This window comes from Anomaloglossus baeobatrachus, chromosome 2 (assembly GCF_048569485.1).
Source record: "Anomaloglossus baeobatrachus isolate aAnoBae1 chromosome 2, aAnoBae1.hap1, whole genome shotgun sequence".
Classification (NCBI taxonomy): Eukaryota; Metazoa; Chordata; class Amphibia; order Anura; family Aromobatidae; genus Anomaloglossus; species Anomaloglossus baeobatrachus.
The window spans coordinates 500,031,602-500,056,426 of NC_134354.1; the positions used below are offsets into that span (position 1 = coordinate 500,031,602).

A 24,825-nucleotide genomic window follows, 5' to 3' on the forward strand; every position below is an offset into this window, starting at 1 on the left:
GAGAGGGAGAAGGGGTTAAACCCGCGCAATCCGCCAGTAATACAGAAGGAGATGTTGATAAATTAAACAGTCTTTTATTCCATAGGTCTATGCATTTCAAGGTCTAAGACCTCTTCTTCAGGACCAGTAGGTTGATCTACTGGTCCTGAAGAAGAGGTCTTAGACCTTGAAACGCGTAGACCTATGGAATAAAAGATTGTTTAATTTATCAACATCTCCTTCTGCATTACTGGCGGATTGCACGGGTTTAACACCTTCTCCCTCTCCACTTTGAAGTCTGAAACACGTGGGGCTGCAGCAGCCGCCATTATCTCATGCTATCTGTGGTGGTTGTGACCTCTCACAACCTCAATCGGTGAGTGCATTTACCATATGCTAACCGTGTGTTTAATCTGGTAAAACCCTATCAGCGCTTCTCTTTTCTAGCTTTTATAATGATAGAAACTGAACATTCAATTCTATGTGGTCTACTTTTTGAAGGAGCCTAGCTCTGGAAGAAGTTTTTTTGTCTCATGTAATTTTACACCTGCGGTGTTAGCTGCATAGTAGGTGCTTGGAGTATTTATCCTTTTTGTGTCAATTTCCCCTGTCTTTTTTCCTACCCTTATGTTTCTTTATTACAGAGGCAAAACTAGCACTTTTGCTGGCCTGTTCACTAACCAGGGTGAGTTTAGGGCAAACAAGGGCTTAAACAACCACGATAAAGGCTCACCGCTCACAATACTATACGGACAAAATCACTTGATCCAGCATGGATGATCCCAGGTGAGGACGTGCACAATTCAGGAGGTAAAATATCCAGCGTTTCGACATATCAAATTGCCATAGAGTCTTATCCATGAATACGTCTCTATGGCAATTTGATATGTCGAAATGCGTTGGATGCCTATTTTCATATTCTCTATACCTGTCTGCTGGATTCCATGATGTGGACTTTTAATGTAAGAAATAAATATTTTTGAATTTTATGTTTGCCTGTGATCCGCTGGATATTATACCTGAAACAAGGGCTTAGGAACTGACAACAGGGTGAAAAAACTCATATATGGACATCAGGGAGTGCAGGATTCAGCCTCAGATGAGTGTAGTTGGTGACCCTGCTCCCCTTCTCTAGCACCAGGTCCTTCCATTGTATTGTGCCTCTGTGTACCCTCTGTGTTGCAGCACTTGCTGGGAGTTTTCCTGGTACATAGTAAAACCCCACTTGTTACTGCATGATGCTATATCTCTCTATCTCTCTATCTATCTATTTACAGTATATGTACTGATGGAAGCTATGGGAATAAAATAAGAGCAAAAAATGTCCTTTATTATCTGGTGACAGGTCCTTTTCATGTCTGATCAAGAAAATACCCAAGTTATCATACTTTGCTTAGTTTATTATCTTTGTGTCTGATACTTGATCATGTAGCTAATACTCCTGTGCGTTGTAATTGCAGGTGCACCTTGGCTACCATTCAAGCATACGGACTATGTTTTATTTAATATGTAGAAGGTCACTTGTGTTTCTAAAATGACATTTCCAAAAAACACAGTTTAAATATCTTGTCAAATAAAATCTCTCAACGAGGGCATTATTACATAATCTTAAGCGTAGCTAAAAATACATGCTAAATATTACTAAGCACAAGAAAACATTTGTTAGTTCTGCATACTGTATGCTTATAAATAGAGTGAAGCCAAAAGTACAGATAGGGGAACACAGTGGCATTCATTATTTATTCATGCATCTCAATGTGATTTAAATGGGATGACCTAGATTTATACATTTAGGCAATGCTATTTTTGAGCTATTTGCCATACATAGGACTTGCCCTACATGTTAGTAAAAGTTTTGCTTTTGAGAAAAATCTTTCAATTGTTCCTTTTGCTGTAAATAAACATATGCTCCAAACAGATTTACTAAGCAGTTCCACTAATAGGGCCTATATTTTAGGGGCACAATGCTAGATATTTGCTGCTACAGGATGCCCTATTTTAACATCCTCGTAGCGTCACATTTTTTTTTAATTATTATTATTATTATTATTATTATTATTATTATTATTATTATTATTATTATGCTTTAAATAAGGTATCAGACTCCAAACAGAATCAGGCATAACTATAATGTTTTATGACTACAAAACATATGTTTTGGAGATCATCCATCACAAAATAGTTAATTTTACAAAAAAATGAAAAACAATTTTCAATGCTCTTTTTTTAATTAAACTTTAACTTTCAAGGTATTTATAACATTAGCTGACATTGGCCTGATCACTATAACTAGAAAATATTTGAGCCCTGTGGGTGCAGGGGTCCTGTCCTGTGTAAACATCTGCAGATTTAATTGCTATGGTTGATATTGTTATTATTTTTTTTATTATCTTTAATATTAGGATTTTTTATTGCTTTTTATACCAGTATTACAAACTTAAATCCAATATCCTCATGTGTACTTGACAACCAAGTTCATCATTACAATATCTTCCCCTACTTTTTAATGCTTCATATTCGTAAAATAAAGAGTACCCTCCCATACTTTGTGTTGTCTAATTACCACTAGAGCTGTTCCATCCCGCTGACCTTCAGTCTTCTTCCCCAATACTTTTAATTGTAAGCTTGTGGGAACAGGGTCCTCTCTCCTCTGCACCAGTGCATTGCTGTTAGTTAATTTATTGTACTTAGATTTTAAACATGTATATTTTATATAAACTCCCTTTATATGTACATCACTTTAGAATTAATAGTGCTTAAAAATAAAAATAATAATAAATAATAAGTAATGAGGTAGTGATGAGATGATCAGACTGCAGGCCAGCAAACGCACTATGCCAGACACACTTTGCGCTAGCTGTCACACCACCGTACATCCTTGAAAGCCGGGATACTTTTCACCCACCTTCCAGTCCTGGAAAGGGGAACTTTGGCAGAGCCCTTCCCAGGTGACAAATGGTGGAGTGGCTGGTGGCTAGGTACACAAAGCACAGTCAGATCAAATATGTAAAAGCAGCACAGCCCTTCTGGGTACAGGTGGATGCAATGGTAGGGTCCAACTCTGTAAAATAATAATGTAATAGGACCAGGCACTCCAATTTGTTGAAAGTGAGATTACTTCATTGATAACAGCAAGTAGTTCAATCAAAAAATGTTTCGGTCAGAATGGTGACCTTAATCATTGGGAACTAGCTGTACTGCATGCAGAGGAAAAAATAGGAATGGAATGATCAGAAATAGAAATTTGAAGATATAAGGCCAAAACTGTAGAATGCAGTATGATAAGGTAAATGTAGAAAGTAAGCTGATGGCTAGTGATAATCTTACAAGATGTAAGAGGATGGGCAGGCTGGGAAGACCCATAGTTTTTAGACCCCTCCTAGCCTAAAAATAGCAGCCCCCAGCTGCCCCAGAATTGGTGCTTCCATTAGATATGCCTATTTTGGCTTTATATCTGGCTTTTCCTGATTACCTTGATGTGGTAGCAATCGGGGTAATACTTTTGTGATTGATGTCAAATGGGAAATAACAGCTGGCATCAAGCCCAGGGAATAGAAATAAATAGGCATCTATCAGACACACTTATTACTAACTCAGCAAATGTAGCGTTGAAAAAACACATCCAAGGGGAAAAATAGTTTATTTGAATCCCACACAATCCCTCGTTCACCAATTTATTGAATAAAAAAATCCTTGAAGTTCCAACATAATCCAATTGGTGAATAAAGACTCCCACATACTCCCTTGTTCACCAATTTATTAATTAAAAATAAAACTTGAAAGTTCCAACGTAATGCGATAGAGTAATGTCCCACAATGCCCATTGATTCCTATGGAGCTTCAGTTTGAGAAAATTTTCAGAACGAGGCTCCAAAGCTCACTGCCGGTAAGCGATTTATATGCTCATTAGAAATTTTAACGAGTGTATAAACCACTGACCGGCAGTGACCTTTGGTGCCTTGATCTGAGAACGTTCTCAAAATGAAGCTCCATAGGAATCGATAGGCATTTTGCGACATTACTCTGTTGGATTATATTAAATCTTTCAGGATTTCTTTTTAATTTTACTGTTCGGGTTTGATCATCCCTAATTACAAGTAACTGTTACAATATTCAGATGTCTGAAGATACTAGAGGCTGTAACAGTTGCCTTATTGTATTTAACGCAAAGTAAATACATACTGATAATTTTCTGATCTAGGAGGAAATGGTTATGTTTGTTGAAAAAGGTAATATTCCTGAAATGATTATACAATGAAATTATTTTGTAACTTCTTTACTGCAGTGGCTGAACTAATTCCATCTATAGTCATAGCAACAATATTGGTAGAAGACTGTTGTCTAGCAACAAGAAAATTTCAGATGTTTCTAAATTTCATAGCAATGTACCATTGGTTTCCTGTTGTTATAGTTTCAGAGCTGAGATGTGCGATAACCCAACTATTATCCAAACTATTTTTAGTCAGTGATAAATTATTCATCTGGTAGTCATTTAGAGTTTGAGTCAGCTGTTGAATGGACGTAGAAGGGATAGATTAAAAATATAGAATTTTCTAGGAAACCTATTTTACTGCTATGGAAAAATGACTCGGCTAAATCAGCTTATTGACAATGTGCATCATATTTTATAATTACAAAACAGATAGAAATTAAATTGAGTAAGCATTGATCATTTATTTTTAGGATAAGTAAAAATGTAATGAATACCTGCTGCATTTATTGCATATACAGTATGTTATTGAAAATGTATCATTTCAAGAACACTAAGCAAAGAAAGATTTTTTTTTCCAACTTCTTTCCCTCTTGTCCTTAATCCAGTCTCGTCCTATAACGCAATTAACACTTAAAAATATATAATCTGTGCCTTTGTCAGGACATACCTATATACTCCCTCCTTTTACTTGCCTGTATGTGGTTGTAAGACAATTCACTGCAGCAGATGCCTCTACCCAAGTCTGCAGTAGAAGACACAGGTTGCTAAGCTGACACTCTAGGTCAGTCATGGCGAACCTTTTACAGGCCGAGTGCCCAAACTGTAGCCCTAAATCCATTTTTTTTTTCTGACGTGCCAACCAATCCTATTATATAAATAATTGATTGTAACCTTACCTTTGCCGTCTTCTCTTCTCCTCAGCAGGGGGCATCACGCTCATGCATGATTACCACACATTGAGGCTGAGCCCCTGCCCTTTCCAGACACAGCAGTTGGATTGATCTTTCTGGAAAACATTGCAGCATATTAGACAGAGATTCAAGCATGGAATGCAATCAGATTTCACCCTGTAATCCACATCTACATTTCAAAGTCTGAACATCTTGAAATCGCATAAAGACTTATGAGTTGCTCCCCTCCCCTTTCATTCTGCAGTTCTGTCCCCCTTCCTGGCCACTTCCTGGTAAACATGTCCCCCATCCTGATATATATTTCCTACATTCTGGTATATTTGTCCACATCATGGCCCCATTCTAGTAAATGTACCCCATCCCAGCATATTCCCCATCCTGGTAAATGCACCCCATTCCTGGTAAATGTACCCCATCATTGTAAATGTATCCCATCCTGGCATGTTCCCCCATGCTGTTAAATTACCCCATCCTGGTAAATGTACCTCATCCAGGCATGTTCCCTTATCCTGGTAAATGTCCCCTTTCCTGATAAATGTACCCCTTCCTGATAAATGTCACCCTTCCTGCTAAATGTTTCCCATCCTGGCATTTTTTGTCATCCTGGCATGTTCATGTTCCCCCTATACTGGCATGTTTCCCCCCATCCTTTCATGTTTCCCCCCATTCTGGTGAATGTACCCCTTCCTGGCATGTTCCCCTTCCTGCTAAATGTACCCCATCCTTGCATGTTTCCCCCATCCTTGCAGCCATGTTTCCCCAATCCTTGCAGCCATGTTTCCTCCGTCCTTGCAGCCATGTTTCCCCCATCCTTGCAGCCATGTTTCCCCCATCCTTGCAGCCATGTTTCCCCAATCTTTGCATGTTTTTCTCCCTCTTTGCACGTTTCCCCCATCTTTGCACGTTTCTCTCCATCTTTGCACGTTTCCCCCATCCTTGCAGCCATGTTTGCTCCGTGCTCTCCATGTTTGCCCCGTGCTCTGTTTGTTTACCCCGTGCACTGTTAGTTTGCCCTGTGCTCTGTTTGTTTGCCCCGTGCTCTGTTTGTTTGCCCGTGCTCTGTTTGTTTGTCCTGTGCTCTATTTGTTTGCCCCCTTTTTTTCCCCCCTTGCTCTGTTTGTATGCCCCGTGCTCTGTAATCCCTGTTTGCCCCGTGCTCTGTTTGTTTGCCCCATGCTCTGTTTGCCCCGTGCTCTGTATGCCCCGTGCTCTGTATGCCCCATGCTCTGTATGCCCCGTGCTCTGTATGCCCCATGCTCTGTTTGCCCCTTGCTCTGTATGACCCGTGCTCTGTATGACCCGTTCTCTGTAAGCCCCGTGCTCTGTCTGTATGCCCTGTGCTCTCCATATTTGCCCCGTGCTCTGTTTATATGCCTCGTGGTCTGTTTTCCCCATGCTCTGTTTGCCCCATGCTCTGTATGCCCCGTGCTCTGTCTATTTGCCTCGTGCTCTGTCTGTTTGCCCCATGCTCTGTATGCCCCGTGCTGTCTGTTTGCCCAGTGCTCTGTCTGTTTGCCCCGTGCTCTGTCTGTTTGCCCCGTGCTCTGTCTATTTGCCCCATGCTCTGTCTGTTTGCCCCGTGCTCTGTATGCCCCATGCTCTGTTTGCCCCATGCTCTGTTTGCCCCGTGCTCTGTTTCCCCTGTGCTCTGTATCCCCCTTGCTCTGTTTGCCCCTGTGCTCTGTATGCCCCATGCTCTGTCTGCCCCGTGCGCTGTATGCCCCGTGCTCTGTTTGCCCTGTGCTCTGTATGCCCCGTGCTCTGTATGCCCCGTGCTCTGTATGCCCCGTGCTCTCCATGTTTGCCCCGTGCTCCCATGTTTGCCCCGTGCTGGCACTGTCCCTCCCCCCACACCTTGGCACAGCCGCACACGGCTTAAAAATAAAAAACAAAACGCACCTTCTAGCACTCGCTCCACCGCGCGGCCACAAGACGCCGGCGCCGCCTACTGACGCTCCTCCGTCTCCTAGGCAACAGGCCTGCGGCCCAGGAGAGGAGGCGTGTCAGAGGGAGGAGAAATATCTCCTCTGCTAAACACCACTTTGAACTGCCAGCTCGATCACATTGGCAGTTCAAAGCGGCTCAGTGTGGCGACAGCGCGCGGGCCAGCACAAAGGGCTCTGCGTGCCCAGTCTGGCACACGTGCCATAGGTTCGCCATCACTGCTCTAGGTTAAACCCCAACCATTGTCTATTCCCCACCAAAATATAGAACAGAACAGTAGCATAATCATCCCTATTTTTGAGCAAGATTTGTAATGATTTTCTCAGGACCTAAATATAAGTTATCTACTGTATGTGATGCACCCACGGGGTCTTGGGGGTTACTTGTCGCCGGGTCGGTGTCGATTCGGGTTGTCACAGCGGTCAGGCCCGGTTCTGTGACCCCGGCGGTGTTAATAAATGGCGGAATGATGAGGATGGGGGTTTTAGTTATTCATGATGCCAAGTCTTAGCCGCCGCTGCGGGAGGGCTTCTCTGGGGCAGATGATAATGCAGCTCCGATGGTATAGCTCTCCACAGGCAGAGATCAGGCCCCAGGGAGGATGTTGGGAATAGCAGTCCACTCTATTAAAGGAGCGCAGGGTGAAGAAATGGAACGACACAGGGATTGCAATCAATCTTTACTCACTGATATGTTGTTGCATTTGGACTGCCAGTCCCCGCTGTTATGGGCTCCAGCTAATCCCGAATACTTCAGAGTTCAGAACCGGTGGGTTTCTCTGTGAGTCCTTCCTCACTGCACTGTGTTGTGTGAGTCTTGTTGGCTTGAAGCTACACTGGGACCCAAGTCTTTGGATTTGACTTTGTTCCTGTCCCATATGGCAGGCTGCCTGAGTCCGTTACTGGTGCCGCTATTTTGTCACGACTCCTGGATCTATATGCTGCTGTGCCCCAGGCACTTATTGTGGGCCAGAAGACTTGCAAACCTCTGCCTAGTGGATTCTGCTGGTGGGATGTGCAGTGCCCACCAGCCTAGGGTTCTGCATGCTGTTCTCTGTGCACCCAGTCCTGAGGGCGCTATATTGTAGCTCTCTCCTCAGCGACCGTGTCCTCCACATCTCACTTGTTCCCTGTTCATCACTGTCTGACGACTGACTGCCTGGCTGTGTGTGTGTGTCACCTAACTCCCCGTGTGAAGCTCCTCCCCCTCAGGTTCCTGAACTAGTGAGCAGAGGGTCCACTACATTAGTGATTGCCACCCCCTTAGTCTCTACCCTAGCCCAGTCCCGGTGAGAGAGCAACTAAACTGTGTGTTTTGGTGGATTCTGGTGGTTTTACCGGCAATGGCCTCCTCTGTATCGAGATAAATACCGCACCCCAGATGAGGTGCAGTACCCTGTGGCGCCTGAAGCCGCATGGGTGCCACATGTGTATATCCAACAAACTAAGGCTATTGGCAAATGTATCATCTCTGAATTTTATCAATAATGTCATCCTAAAAGGAAAACTTGTGTTAGCAAGTAGTTAACTATTCGGGCTTGTTATGCTGTTAGCAAGTACTGTCCGCTACTCACATATTTGTTACGAGTAGTGGGTGCAATGTAAGTTAATTGGAAATACTTGCTAAGTAGCGAGTAACTCGAAAGCTGTACTATTCGCTACTTTCATGAAAAGTCTGGCCTTCTGGTTACCCGCTAGTTAGCGAGTATTTCCCATTGACTTACATTGTGCCTGCTACTTGTAACGAATATGCGAGTAGAATACAATACTCTCTAACAGCATAGCGAGTATGAATAGTTAACTACTCGCTCAACACCAAGGAAAACCTAAGCATTTAGGTAGCATAGCACTATGATTCACATTTCTTATTTTTAGATCCTACAATAATCTTTTATATTAATGGGAAGAAGTCATCGAATTCATGCTGCCCCAATCATGGGTAGTAAGAATCAGACACTGGATGCACAATGTAACCAAGTAAGTTGTGTCTTAAATCTGAAACTCTGTGGCATTTTTGAGCAAACATAGTTTGTAAACACAATCAAGAACTGTCACTAGTTCAAAGCAAGTTCCCATATGGCTTTTTCCTGCATCAATCGCCTTAAAGAGGTTGTCCACTACTAGGACAAACCCTTCTAATTCCACATGTTTCACCCAGATAAATAAAAAAAGACTATATTCACTTCCTATACCGGTGCCTTTCCAGTGGTGTCTGGCTTTTTGGTCGGGGCTCACATGAAGTTGTGATGTCTAGCAAGTTCCATATCCAATTAGCGTAGGCTTCCATCTCCCTGCATTTGGACCAAATTAACAATCAACAGGAAGTGAGCACAGCTCGTTTGATCTGAAGGTGGGAAGAAGGGAGCTGGCGCTGATTGGACATGGGGCTCAAATGATGTCACAATCCAATCCCTCCCAAGTGAGACCCATTACCGTGAGCTGCGGCACCACTGGAATGACGCAGGTACAAGAAATGAGTATAGTCTTTATTCTTTTACCTGAGGAAAACATGCATCTAATATATAAAGCTGAATGTGTGTGTGTGTGTATGTCCGGGATTGGCATCTGCACCATCGCAGCTACAGCCAGAAACTTTTGCACACTCACACGTCTGGACCCCGAGAGCGTCATAGGCTATGTTTTGAGGGGAAATTTTAACCCCGCGCTTTACAGTTATTCGCCAAAAAACCTGCCTCCATTAAAACGAATAGAGCTGGGAGCCACAGTGCAGCCAGAACTTCAGAAGAATGCGCAGCCACGCCCTTACATGGAATGTTGGAGTGTCACAATGCAGCCAGGGAAAGAGACAGACACAGACAGGGAAAGAGGCAGACACAGACAGGGTAAGAAACAGACATAGACAGGGTAAGAGACAGACACAAAGAGACAGACGCTGACAAAGAGACAGACTGACAGGGAAAGAGACAGACATAGACAAAGAGACAGAGACAGACACAGGGAAACAGACAGGCAAAGAAAGGGAAAGAGACAGATAGGGTAAGAGACAGACAAAGACAGGTTAAGAGACAGACACAGGGAAAGAGGCAGAGGGAAAGAGACAGACAGGGAAAGAGAGGGAAAGAGACAGACAGGGAAAGAGACAGACAGAGAAAGTGACAGAGATAGATAGACAGACAGGGAAAGAGATTGAGACAGACGGAGAAAGAGACAGAGACAGTCAGAGACAGACAGGGAAAGAGACAGACAAAGAGATAGATAGAGAGAGAGACAGAGAGCTATATACAGAGGGGGAGACAGACAGAGAATGGGAGAGAAACAGAGAGACAGTTACTATCCTGGGCGTTAATACATTCTATTTATACATTCTATCCCGGGAATGTTAATACATTCTATTTTGTTAACAGCAGTTATTAACCCAGGCGAAGCCCGTATACAGGTATAGTATAGTAGTAGGGGTAGTGTACAATATGTGCTACTACATGGCGTGCCTTATCAATAATGGTCCCCCCCTCCCCACTCAGTTTGCACATTTTAATGGAAGTTCAGGGAAGCATTACATATTGCATGTTTACCTGCATGTGACACAAGCACTGGTGTGTGTCCTAATACAGTCACAAACAATGACTGCTAGGGGCATAAACTGATTAACCTTACGCAGGTTTATTACACACTGGGAAATTTCTCATTCACAATTTCTAGTATTCAATAAATAAGGACTCCCATCCAAAACACATTTCTTTCTAAACGATGTTGTCGTTTTGATTATGTATTTTCTATTTCCTGATGTGACAAAAATATTTTTAATAAACTATGGAATAAAGAGGATGCTTTTATGAAGATGCTGATTGCTGGATTTTTTCATGTTTTCTACTCTCTTGCTGGTGCTAACACACTCTGCTGCAATGGACTTCTTCTCCAACTGATGAGCTGAAATTTCTACTTTCTGTTCCCAAACATGTGGAACAACCCCTTAACTGGCAGGTCTCTTCCTATGTAGACATTCTCTCCCTGTGTACATCCGTAGAGAGAGACTTGTCAGTCGAAAGGAGGGTGGGAACAAGCCAGCTCGGGAATAGTTGGTACAAGTCATCTAAAGGGGGCTTTACACGCTGCGACATCGCTAATGCGGAGTCGTTGGGGTCACAGAATTTGTGACGCACATCCGGCCGCATTAGCGATGTTGCTGCGTGTGACACCGATAAGCGATTTTTCATCGTTGCAAAAACGTGCAAAATCGCTAATCGGCGACATGGAGGTCCATTCTTAAAAATCGTTACTGCAGCAGTAATGAAGTTGTTCCTCGTTCCTGCGGCAGCACACATCGCTCCGTGTGACGCCGCAGGAATGAGGAAGCTCTCCTTACCTGCCCCCCAGCCGCTATGCGGAAGGAAGGAGGTGGGCGGGATGTTACATCCCGCTCATCTCCGCCCCTCCGCTGCTATTGGGCGGCGGTTCAGTGACGCTTCAGTGACGTCGCTGTGATGCCGCACGGACCGCCCCCTTAGAAAGAGGTGGTTCGCCGGTCACATCGACGTCGCCGGACAGCTAAGTATGTGTGATGGCTCTGGGCGATGTTGTGCGACACGGGCAGCGATTTGCCCGTGTCGCACAACAGATGGGGGCGGGTACCCACACTAGCGATATCGGGACCGATATCGCAGTGTGTAAAGTAGCCTTTAGACACATAGACCTTGGCTGTAACATTATAGAGTAAAACATACCTGGCTGCAATCATGCAGTCAGTGCCTAATTCATGCTGGTTGTGGTTTGGGCAGCATGGATCTTATGATAGGTTATCTTTATATATTTATGTGTAATGTACATTATTACCATGACAGAGAATCTCATATTATAGAGGATCTATCATGCTGTTAACAATAACCCAGAAAAGTTCTTTATTTTTGTAATGATTAATGTCTTTGAAAACAATAAGTAACATCATTACTTTTACTCCAGACTGCTTAATTAGAATGCTCTTTGGGAGTGTTTGCTGTAAAAGCGCAAACACATTAATTCTAATTATTGAAAAACATTATCTTAAATAATAAAGCTCATGGTGTTCATTTTTTGCTGGTGTTTCAAGGAGGGTAACTTTTAACTCAATGCATTAAAAGTTTTAGTAAACCCAAAAAAAATGTACAGCTGACTAAATCCCTAATGTATCCAGTTTAGAACAAAAAAATGTTGTTAATGGAGAATTTATCATTTTAACTCTTTCTTGACATAAGATGTACTGGTACATCCATTGTCAGGTGGTCTTCTTTGATGTAAAAACAATAATGAATATCTTGGGAAAAAGAGTTAAATTGTCTTTTTAGCCACTGGAAAGTTGTATATATAATCTTTGTGGCTCATATTGTTTTTTTTGAAAATTCAATTAAATGTATTAAAAAGAATAAAATTCCAAAAACATCAACATTGAACTGTTAATAAACCATCCTATCATTGTGTATCATTAGGATACTGTCATGCAGTTTTCAAGTCTAGATGCATTAGGTGTCATGTTAGCATTGAGTTCTGTTCACACTGCAGAGTCTGACAGGCAACCTGAGGTCTCCTAGTTCTTCAGCCAGAGCTTGGCGTCGGCTGTTTAATGGGCTCTGTTCCTGAGTCCTGCAGGAACTAATTCCTGGGAAACTCTGATAGGATCTCAGGTAGCCAATTGCCAATGAAGGTCATTTACTTCCTATATAAGATCCTGGATCTCATACTCAGTGCCAATTACAGCTGCTAGCTTTTGCTCCATGTGATACCGGTCTTGTAGGTGAACCTATGGATGGTGATTTTTGTTGGGATATTGAGTACTGTGAACGTTCCCCTGTTGTATGTTACTACTTTCCCTTTTTCTTTGCTTCCCTGTACACGTATTGTCTCTCCTATGTGTTTTCAGTCCAGTGAGTACAAGTTTCCGTTCTCCCTCATCCGTGTCGTTTTATGGTGTTTTGTTTCTGAGTTTTCAGGGCTTGGATAGGAGACAGAGCCACATTGAAGGCTAGACCCTTGCTACCATCAAGCTTACCGTCTAGATAAGGGACAGTGAAGGGTCCCAAGTCTGAGGGTCAGCCTAGACTAGACTAGGGGCCCCTGGGCTGTCATTACATACCCGGTGACAGATACAATGGCCCACCTGCCACATTATGCCTGTAATTGAAAATTATTAAACAATTCGTAAACAGTGAAATTTCTAGAAAAAAAAGAGAGCCAAAATGAATTGCATGGCTTTAAAGGAGAGACCACCTCTTCGAAAGAGGTATACTTGAGAGCACTATCTCCATTCAGCTTACAACATAGCAGTCTACAGTATATCTGAACACAATTTCCCCTGTAGACTCATTCATTTTAAACTTTGAGCACATTTAGAGCTATTCTAAATGCATGATACATGTATAAAACTTTACTAATATTTTTCACAAACCGAATAATAGAATCATTACAATCTGCAGGTAAAACATGACCTATTTGGACTTCATTGCATAAAGAAAAACTGCATATGCATTTTTAATGCAATATACAAAATGATACAATTCTACTCACTCATGTAACCTAAAACCATAATAACATTTCTTTATTTTCATATTCAATATTGCAGTCATAAAAACTCTGCTGCTGAGGTTAATGAACCTCTACACTTAAAATTTAAGTTTATAACATTGCAGAGTTAGAGATCATAAGCTTATGACGCAATGAACCCAATCTAAAGTCTTTTGATCTTTCTTTGGCAGAGGTAAAAGTAACACTTGGAAATGAGAGATTACTTGTGCATTTCCAACTAATGAAGCTCCTGAACTTGCCATCACATCTGTCTATATTCTTTTGCTGCTTCACCAGATGGATGGCCCCAAGCCTGAAATGTCCAGGAAAGTGGCAGTGCAATACAATTATACTACTAAATGATTTTTCTCTTCATAGACATACGTGCAACATAATACACAGCATAAACTATTGATATATATTGTATTTCTTATTGAATACTTTACAGTTAAATATTGAAAAACAGTAAAATTATAAGGATAGCCTAATAAATACAGTAGACGTGTCTAGGCTCATTAAAGATATAATAGAGTAGCGGGAGTAATAACGGTGGATAAGTGATAAGAAAGTGGAATTCCCTGTTATTTTTAGTCCTAATCTAGTTCCATGACCATTAAATCATTTTAAGAAGAATAATCATTACAAAGTATTTTACAGTATTGGCTTCAGGATCACATAATCTGAAGCTACATTTACAAATTCTAATTGAAAGTGTCATTTTTAATAGGCAATTTGCTATTCACTAATATACATTATTATGACCTTAGTTGTGCATGCAAAATAATGGCATAAAAGATTAGTAACTAGTACATATTCTTGTGTAAGTACTGAAAAAAGAACATGGATATTACAGAGAACTATGTTGGGTTCCATGTTCATCTAGCAATATGATCACTTATTCTGAGGATCTTTGGGGGCACTGATATGCAGATATTCTATTCATTAGGGTGAAGAGAAAAGTCTGTTAGTTAATAAAAATGAAAAGTTAATTAAATTTTAAATAAACGAGAAAGTAACCAAAAAACGTTATCTGAAAATGCTTTGGTTCTCCTCTGAGCTGCCTTTAATATTAACTTTTGGTGACAAGAGACAGGTATTAAAACTAAACTTCGAAATGCAATTGTACATGCCCCTATAATGATAGAGGAAATTATTGAAAAAAAAAATCGGGTCCTCTGTATCCATTTTGGAGGTCTCACGAGGACTCTGGACCTTCCAGAATATGGGGGTATGCTCAGGGAACGTATCCCCCATTTTCTAGGAATACAGACCCTCCATGTGAGGAATGTTGATACACTAATACTGCACCCACTCTCTCCGGGTCCACAGCAGCAGTGTGAGTGCAGCCAGCTCAGAGTCTCTGAAAGCTGGAAGCTGAGCTGACAGCAGGTCTGCACATGCTCCAGCATTTATTGAAGAGGAGGAGGGATCATGGGGATCAACGCTGCGCAAGGTACTAGGGACACCGGGGAACACCAGGGGGCTATAGGGGTGACCTAGCTGGACCTGGGGAGAAGTTTTCTGTTGCATGTGTCATGGCACATGTGAAAGATCTCAGAGGAGGAGGATGAATGCGGCCAGCGCGCTGATCATGCGTGCCACCATCTTGTATTATGGAGAGGGCGTTGGGGGACGGGCGGGTACTTTGGTGACACCAAGAGGCCGGAGGAGACTGGGGAGGGGATTTATCTCCGATCTGACATGTTTGATCCTGCCAGGTGAGAGATAAATAATTTTTTACAGACACTGTCATTTCCTGTAATTTGACCATTGTTATATGGTGTATAATGATGATCACGTAAGCGGGGACTGGAAAAACAGCCCGAATAGTGATCTCCAGGGTCTCAGGTACCTCCGGTAGCTGAAACCCCAGAGATTTTATGTCGCTGGGCGGCGCTATTTACTTTTTTCTGGTTGCCGTTTATAAATGGCAGATCAGAATAAGTACCCTATTTTGCCGCCGTTTATCTCCGTAAGGCTGTCGTAATGGGGTTAAATGTCCCGCAATGGACCGTAGCCAGAAATGACACTAGTCAGGTGTCGCCCCCGTCGGCTTCTTCTAGCACAAATGCAAATAATTGACTGACCTCTTTCAGAGTGAGAGGCTTGATCTTTAAAGAAAAATGTTTGATTTATGTTACCTCTGTTTTGGGCATCATAAATTATCTGACAGGTTACCTTTCCCTTTAGCTAAGTATTCTTTCTATAATTACTCTTAAAGGGTTATTCCCATTTCCAAGATTATATCCCAATATGTAGTAAGTGTAATAATAATAATATTAGCAAATACCTCTACTTAGAAATGTAGTTCAGATCTCCTTATAAGCTTTGTCATTTACCAACATGAACTATGTTTCACTTGCACACCATATTGCATACTACATAAGGCCTCTGCCACACTCACGTGAAATTCACGCACGTGCCGAGAGACACGTATTTTCCCTGCGTGTTGTGTGCAGGTAAGTACGTGTCTCTGGTACGTGCGTGACACGTGTGTTCTACGTGTGCTATCCGCGATAGCACACGTAGAATCGGTAATTATTATACTCACCTGGTCCTTCCTGATGTCCGCGCTGCTGTCCGTGGTGCTGATCCTCGGTCTCCAGCCCTCCCGTCTCCCCGCTGCTGCTGCTGCCAGGCAGTGAAGTGAATATTCAATGAGAATAATGAGCGGCGGTCGGCAGCAAGAGGCAGCAGCGGCAGAGACAGGAGGGCTGGAGAAGGTGAGTTAATGTTTTTTTTTTTTTTCAATGACATGTGTGTTTTCTCCGGCGCGTGTCACACGGGACCACATCCACACTACACCCGTGTGGTGCGGGCCGTGTGACACCCGTGCTGCCGGTGAAAAAACGGACATGTCAGCGCTTTCAAAAACGCACACACGTACAAACGCACACGGACACACGTTCCGTGTGGTTTTACGTGTGTGTGCCTGCTACAATAGGGTAGCATTGGTTAAAGTGTCTCCGTGCCGCCGGTACGTGTAAAAAATGACAAACACGTGCCGGAGGCACGGATGTGTGGCGCAGGCCTAAATCTGTGTAAGGCCGGAGTCACACTTGCGAGAGACTTGTGCGAGTATCGCATCCAATTAACTGACACAGCCTGCCGCTCTCCAGACAGGAGCATCTGAGCTGCCTAGAAATACATGCAGCCGACCCGCACCTGTCCGGAGAGTGTGCGGCCATGCCAGGTGATGAGATGCGAGATTCGCGTGAGTCTCTCACAAGTGTGACTCCGGCCTTATGTTGACTGTAGAATTACTGAAATCAGTGCTCCTAGGAGAGACCATTCCATGGGGGTGATTCATTATATCTTAACATCTCCATAAAAAATTGTAAACTCATGTATTTTACTTTCATATTTATATATTTATGGCCCCATTGAAAGATACATAGTTTTCAGTGTTCAAGACAGGGAGAGCAGAAATATGCCGTCATGCATAAACCCTGAGGTACAGGGAATGCCACGCAAGGATTGTCAGTCATGTTATCTGCACACTGCACAAAAAGGCAGCAGCTAACAGTAATAATACTGAATAAAAAATAATAATTGTATATATATATATATATATATATATATATACAATCAGGGCCAGAAATATTTGGACAGTGACACAAGTTTTGTTATTTTAGCTGTTTACAAAAACATGTTCAGAAATACAATTATATATATATATATTATGGGCTGAAAGTGCACACTCCCAGCTGCAATATGAGAGTTTTCACATCCAAATTGGAGAAAGGGTTTAGGAATCATAGCTCTGTAATGCATAGCCTCCTCTTTTTCAAGGGACCAAAAGTAATTGGACAAGGGACTCTAAGGGCTGCAATTAACTCTGAAGGCGTCTCCCTCGTTAACCTGTAATCAATGAAGTAGTTAAAAGGTCTGGGGTTGATTACAGGTGTGTGGTTTTGCATTTGGAAGCTGTTTCTGTGACCAGACAACATGCGGTCTAAGGAACTCTCAATTGAGGTGAAGCAGAACATCCTGAGGCTGAAAAAAAAAGAAAAAATCCATCAGAGAGATAGCAGACATGCTTGGAGTAGCAAAATCAACAGTCGGGTACATTCTGAGAAAAAAGGAATTGACTGGTGAGCTTGGGAACTCAAAAAGGCCTGGGCGTCCACGGATGACAACAGTGGTGGATGATCGCCGCATACTTTCTTTGGTGAAGAAGAACCCGTTCACAACATCAACTGAAGTCCAGAACACTCTCAGTGAAGTAGGTGTATCTGTCTCTAAGTCAACTGTAAAGAGAAGACTCCATGAAAGTAAATACAAAAGGGTTCACATCTAGATGCAAACCATTCATCAATTCCAAAAATAGACAGGCCAGAGTTAAATTTGCTGAAAAACACCTCATGAAGCCAGCTCAGTTCTGGAAAAGTATTCTATGGACAGATGAGACAAAGATCAACCTGTACCAGAATGATGGGAAGAAAAAAGTTTGGAGAAGAAAGGGAACGGCACATGATCCAAGGCACACCACATCCTCTGTAAAACATGGTGGAGGCAACGTGATGGCATGGGCATGCATGGCTTTCAATGGCACTGGGTCACTTGTGTTTATTGATGACATAACAGCAGACAAGAGTAGCCGGATGAATTCTGAAGTGTACCGGGATATACGTTCAGCCCAGATTCAGCCAAATGCCACAAAGTTGAGCGGACGGCACTTCATAGACAATGGACAATGACCCCAAGCATACAGCCAAAGCTACCCAGGAGTTCATGAGTGCAAAAAAGTGGAACATTCTGCAATGGCCAAGTCAATCACCAGATCTTAACCCAATTGAGCATGCATTTCACTTGCTCAAATCCAGACTTAAGACGGAAAGACCCACAAACAAGCAAGACCTAAAGGCTGCGGCTGTAAAGGCCTGGCAAAGCATTAAGAAGGAGGAAACCCAGTGTTTGGTGATGTCCATGGGTTCCAGACTTAAGGCAGTGATTGCCTCCAAAGGATTCGCAACAAAATATTGAAAAAAAAAATATTTTGTTTGGGTTTGGTTTATTTGTCTTATTACTTTTGACCTCCTAAAATGTGGAGTGTTTGTAAAGAAATGTGTACAATTCCTACAATTTCTATCAGATATTTTTGTTCAAACCTTCAAATTAAACGTTACAATCTGCACTTGAATTCTGTTGTAGAGGTTTAATTTCAAATCCAATGTGGTGGCATGCAGAGCCCAACTCGCGAAAATTGTGTCACTGTCCAAATATTTCTGGACCTAACTGTATATATATTAATATATATATATATATATATATATATATATATATATGTATATATATATATATGTATATATATATATATATATATATATATATATATATATATATATATATATATATATATATACACACACACACATTACTAAATATCTATTTATATACGATATATGTATATATATATAGATATATATATATATATATATATATCTATATATATATATATAAATATATATATATATCTATATATCTATATATATATATACACTATATCACATATAAACTTACATTCACATGTATATACCTTATTATTTCAGTGTGACATAAAAAAAAGCAGGTGTGAAAATCAAATATATCCTTGAAAAGAAAATCTCAAATGTCACATTACCTTAGGTTTGTTTGTAACAGATTTTCACACATTTTACTTGCGTTCAACAAAAAGGAACAATTTTATTTACATCATGTGGAAAGTACAGGAATTCATTTGGAATAATGAGAGTTTATAAATGAGACAATTGTATTGTTATTTAATCTATTCATATCCAATTGGATACTTCCTTCTGACTTTTATATATCTTATACCTCACAGATATTTGCTTTCAGTGTTTTCCTTCATGGTGAGCTAAATACACTGAACACAAAAATATAAAAACGCAACAATTTTTTTTTATGCTCCCATTTTTCATGAGATGAACTCAAAGAGCTAAGACTTTCTTTGTGCACAAACTGTCCTTTTCTCTCAAATTTTTATCACAAACTTGTCTAAATATGTGTTAGCGAGCCCTTCTCCTTTTCCAAGGTCCATGCACCTCACAAGTGTGGTATATCAAGATGCTGATTAGACAGCATGATTATTGCACAGGTGTGCCTTAGGCTGGCTACAATAAAAGGCCACTCTAAAATGTGAAGTTTTACAGTACTGGGTGGTCCGGGGTATCAGAAAACCAGTCAGTATCTGGTGTAACTACCATTTGTCAGTCTGCCATATGCCCTGTTGAGTAAAATCCAGGATTCACCCATGAAGAGAACACCTCTCCAGCATGCCAGACACCATCAAATGTGAGCTTGTACCTACTCAAATTGGTTCAGATGATGAACTGCAATTAGGAGGAGATTCCAATGAGGACCATGAGCATGCAGATTGGCATCCCTGAGATAGTTTCTGACAGTTTGAGCAGAATTTATTTGGTTCTACAAGACAATTGTTGCAGCAGCTCCCCAGATGGCTGGTCTCAGATGATCTTGAAGGTGAAGATGCTGGATGTGGAGGTCCTACGGTAATGTGGTTACACGTGGTCTCCGGTTGTGAGGTCGGTAGGATGTACTGATAAATTCTCTGCAACACCTCTGGGAATGGCTTATAGTAGAGAATTGAACAGTGAATTCATGGGCAACAGTTATAGTGGACATTCCTGCAGACAGCATGCCAATTGCATGCTCCTTTTAAACTTGTCCCATCTGTGGCATTATGCTCTGTTATAAAACTTTAGAGTGAGCTTTTATTGTGGCCAGCCTAAGGCACACTTGTGTAATAATCATGCTTTCTAATCAGAATCTTGACATGCCATACCTGTGAGGTGGATGGGTTATTTCAGCAAAGGAGAAGTGCTCACTAACACTTGATGACAAGTTCTTTTTAAAACCTAAATATAAAACAATTTACACATGTAGCAAAGGTTATCAAGACCCACATCACAGCACTTATAAAAATTTCTCACAGAAATTTTACACACCTAAGAGGATTAACATAATTCAACAATGTACAATCCATTGACCAACTTAAATTTTGGTATATAATCCTACGTATTGCTGCATTGATAGCCTAGTTTTGTGCTATTTGAGTCAAGATAACCTTTGTTTGATCTGTATTTCTGAGTTCTATTGTTTTAAAGCTAAAACAGTCAAGCTCTAAGAAATACTTTGCTCACATTAGTTTCATAGCTTTTGCTTTGAAAACTATTGTCTACTATTGAAGTTGTCTATCGATGATAGGGGCGTCCAGCTTCCCGACATCCCCAGGCTGCACTAGTTACCATCACGTCCCATGGTATTTAGCAGATGACACAGTGTTTTGATGTTATTTATGTCTTGTAGCATGCACTATCTTGAATGCCCTTGTCCAAACAGACATAGTGATTGGCTATTTCTTGCCATTAAAATAGTGCAATTTTTTTTCTCTCGCTGTGTTGGACTAGTAGTACGCTGTTACTCACCTGTCAATCTGTACCATTAACTGTCCTGTGTCCTTGCTCCTGGTATAGTGTGCACTTTATGTCACATATGCAATTTCATATGTTCTGTGCAGTTTGGTGATGTCCGGTTGCTGGTTATTTTAACTCTGTTTGCCCCTGGGTGGTTCTTACCATCTTCTCCACCCCCACTATATTTTGTCTGTCTCACCTTGTCATTGTTTATTGTCATAATAAAGTATTTTCACTTTTCCATAATACTCACTGGTCCTCTAATTCTTTGTTTTTCCCCAGGTGTAGGGGTGGTGATACCACATTATTGGGAGAATTGATTTTTGGGTTTATGATTGTCTACTGGTCATGTTTGTGCAGATTGGAAGGGCACTGTGCCAAAATGAGGAAAGGATTAAATTGTGCTGAAATTGGAGCACTTAAAAGTGGCACAAAGTAAGCCATATGATGAAGACAATAGTTTCCAAAGATGCGATTTGCTTCCCACTTTGATAACTTTGGGGCATTTTCAGTCTAGTTTAAGCTTGCACTGTTTAATTATGACAGGATTAGTAAATCTGCCCCAGGCTGCTTTATGATAGCCTGCATATCTTGTGCCTCAGCCAGAATAAATGCATGCATTGTCAAAATTTGTAAGGCAAATACTGTAAATCCCCAGTGGCTTTACAGCTGTGTAATGAAATTGCTGAGTAATGTGATATCTACTGCTTAGATTCTTTAAACATACATCTACACTTTAACCCCTTAAGGTTTTTGACCCCTTTGTGCCTCTAGGACAAAGCTTTTCCTTTTTTTTTTCACTTTTTTTATTGTCACCTTCCAGGCGAAATAATATTAGAGCTTTTCATTAATGTAGCCTTGTAAGGACTTCTTTTCTTCAAGGTGTGTTATATTTGTCAGTGGCACCATTTTTTGGTAGATATAGCTTATGAACTTACTTTTAATAACTCCTTAAGAGGTAAAAAAAAAAACCCCTGAGATTCTGCTGTAGTTTGGTGTTTTAAATACATGATTTGAAAAAAATGTGTTTTTTGTGCCACCATATTCTTTGAATATGTGGGGGTGGCAATGGGATGAGAGATGAAGTGCTCATGTGCCACTTTCTCTATTGACAGCAACTTATGAAGGGTTTATCTGCTAGGATAATAGGATAAGTGAGAGCAACAAATCCTTGCGGTTATAGCAGGAGCCCAGCGGTGTATTTCAGTTAGGCTCCTGCAAATGATTGCAAAAGTACTGAGTCTGTACTGTGTGATCATCTTGACTTACATATATTAGCATCTAAGAGTGCAGCTGTATATTTGTTAAAGTATATTTCATGCTATGCTTGTACCTGTTCACACTTATCTGTTAATAAGTGCCGTCAAATTTCTCATTTGGGATTTTAGGGTCATGCCTTCTGACTGAGCACTCCTTGCCACCAGCTTAAGGCAATTTTTAATTTCTTAATATCAGGTTCCGTCCCACCCATAAAATTCTAGGCTGTTCAGCCAGGTTATCTGGGCTCAGTTAAAATTGGCCTCTTTTACGTGCTAATTGTCTCAATTTTTAAATTTCTATCCTTAACTATAGTGCATGTCCAAATTCCTATATTCAATGTTTTCATACCTTAGCGTGTTAGAGTACAGCTGTTTATTTGTTAGAGTATATTTCATTTTCAGTTTGCACCTATTTCTTTTTGGAAGTCCTGTTAGTTTTCTCATTTTTGACACACACATATATATATATATATATATATATATATATATATATATATATACAGTATATATATATATATATATATATATATATATATAATAGTAATGTTTACAAGACAGTGGTTAAACCTCATACAAACATGCAAATCTCTAACTGTTGAATAATTCTTAAGCACAGTTATGAGATTGTCTGTGTTCTATAAAATTTTAGAATATTATTGTAGATCTTTGCTGTAGAACTATATATCTGTAGAAATATACCTATATTAAAATATATTATTTACAAAAGATTTTAAAGTTTTAAGGAAATGTTTGATATAATAATAATAATACATATTATTAACAAATAATAACATACAGACTTTCGATCCAATTTTATTTTTTTATTTAAAAGTTGACTTATTAGTAACTGGCTAAATATTTTACTGAGGGAATATTATGATCAAGAGAAAAGTATGTTGAAAACTTTCTAGAAAAATCTAAGAATGAGGATTGTGAAAACATTGCAGCTTGCCATCAGTTGCTTCTGGTAATTGTTCTGACAAGTTGCAAGAAGCACACTGTTTTCCCACACAATAAAACATTTATGAATTGTTCAGTTATGCTCAATGTGCATGCAAAACGCACCCCGTTGTAATGTGGAAAACTGCAAAGATATGGATTCTGTATTTATTGCTCCAATATTCGCAGTAGAGTCAAGACTGCTACAGTTATTTGTTTATTTCAGAATTGTTAATCTGTAGTGTGGATAATTTGTCATTATGTACCTAAGGTATATGAAGTTGATGCTTAGGATTTCATGGTATTTTTAGATGGCTACTTCACACATATCAAGTGGATCGACATAAATAATAGCTAAGCTTTCAGTGGTGTTTTGAGCATCTCTAAACTTGTGAAGGTTCATAAACTGTACATAATAAGTCCCTGGATACCATACAAAAATATTTTTCTATGTTTTATACATTACTTCTAGGATATTTTTTATCTTCTCTTAAGTCGACTTTTTAAGTTTTGGTATTTTTAAATATAAATATTTAAATTTATATATATATATATATATATATATATATTTTTTAAATTTAAATATTTATACTTAAAAATACCAAAACATAAGGGGTCGACTTAAAAAAGTTTGAAGCATATCTATATATATATATATATATATATATATATATATACAGATTTATATATTTATATAATATATTGTATTAAATATATAAATGTAACTATTAAATTATGTTTTCCACAAGTGATAAAACATTGATATAGATGCATTTGTACCTCCTGAAGGCAATTTCATTATATTCTTCATTTTTGAAAACTCCTATAAATTGTTATATTGGATATATATTGGATAGACAAACAAATATTTAGCAATGTGTCTCTTACCTTTTGTTTAACAATCATCTCATTGATTTCTTCTACATCTCCCACTGTCACAATCTGAGCCTTTATTACACGGTCCAGTAGAGTAAGCCAGTCTTTTAACTCGGCACAGGTCTTGCTGAATTCGGCTAATGCCGGGACCTCAAGGAGAAGTGAAGAGGGCATTTCTGTACTTGTTCCTGTTGTTACAAGTGTCTGAGTTACCACTGAAACCGTTGGCGCAGGACCTACATAAACAGAAACCACTAGATTAATTATGGACACATCTCAGATTAATACATTTTTATTTATCAATGCGATTTTAAACTTTAAAAACATCCTTTAAAAACATTTAGTTTTTCAAGACAATTGCATTGTTTTTTTTGTTAAATCTTTTACAATTAACCAATTTTGTTGTAAAAATTGAAGTCCAGAAAATGTCAGCTATTAATTATGCAAATGAGTAAAACCATTCATTTAGCTGATTTTTCCTCCATAATAACTAAAATGCTCGTGTTAGGATCAGGCCTTGGAGGGATTTCCAATATGAGCATACTGTATATTAAAGAGGGTTATCCAGATGAAAAACAATATTTCTAAATGTCATTAAAATATAAATATTTAGTACTTAATAATATTTTTGTAGTTAGGAAAAGACATGATCTCAGAATGTCCACGCTGGTCATGGATCTTACCAGCACCACTTCTTCAACACTGGATAGAGTTTGTTCTATAAGCACATGATGGCTAACGTATGTAAAGAGGCTGTCTTAATGGCTAATTTCAGTA

General features: G+C 40.0%; 1 protein-coding gene across 9 annotated transcripts in view; it reads right to left on the reverse strand.

The window, feature by feature from the left end:
* The window catches only part of DMD (dystrophin), a 4,177,531-nt gene that overhangs the window by 1,258,039 nt on the left and 2,894,667 nt on the right, over window positions 1-24,825 (reverse strand). For all 9 annotated transcript variants that reach the window (XM_075336500.1, XM_075336497.1, XM_075336505.1 and 6 more), the window contains one exon: window positions 24,061-24,284. In XM_075336500.1, coding sequence (XP_075192615.1) covers window positions 24,061-24,284 — 224 coding nt within the window. The remainder of the gene's footprint in view (window positions 1-24,060; window positions 24,285-24,825) is intronic.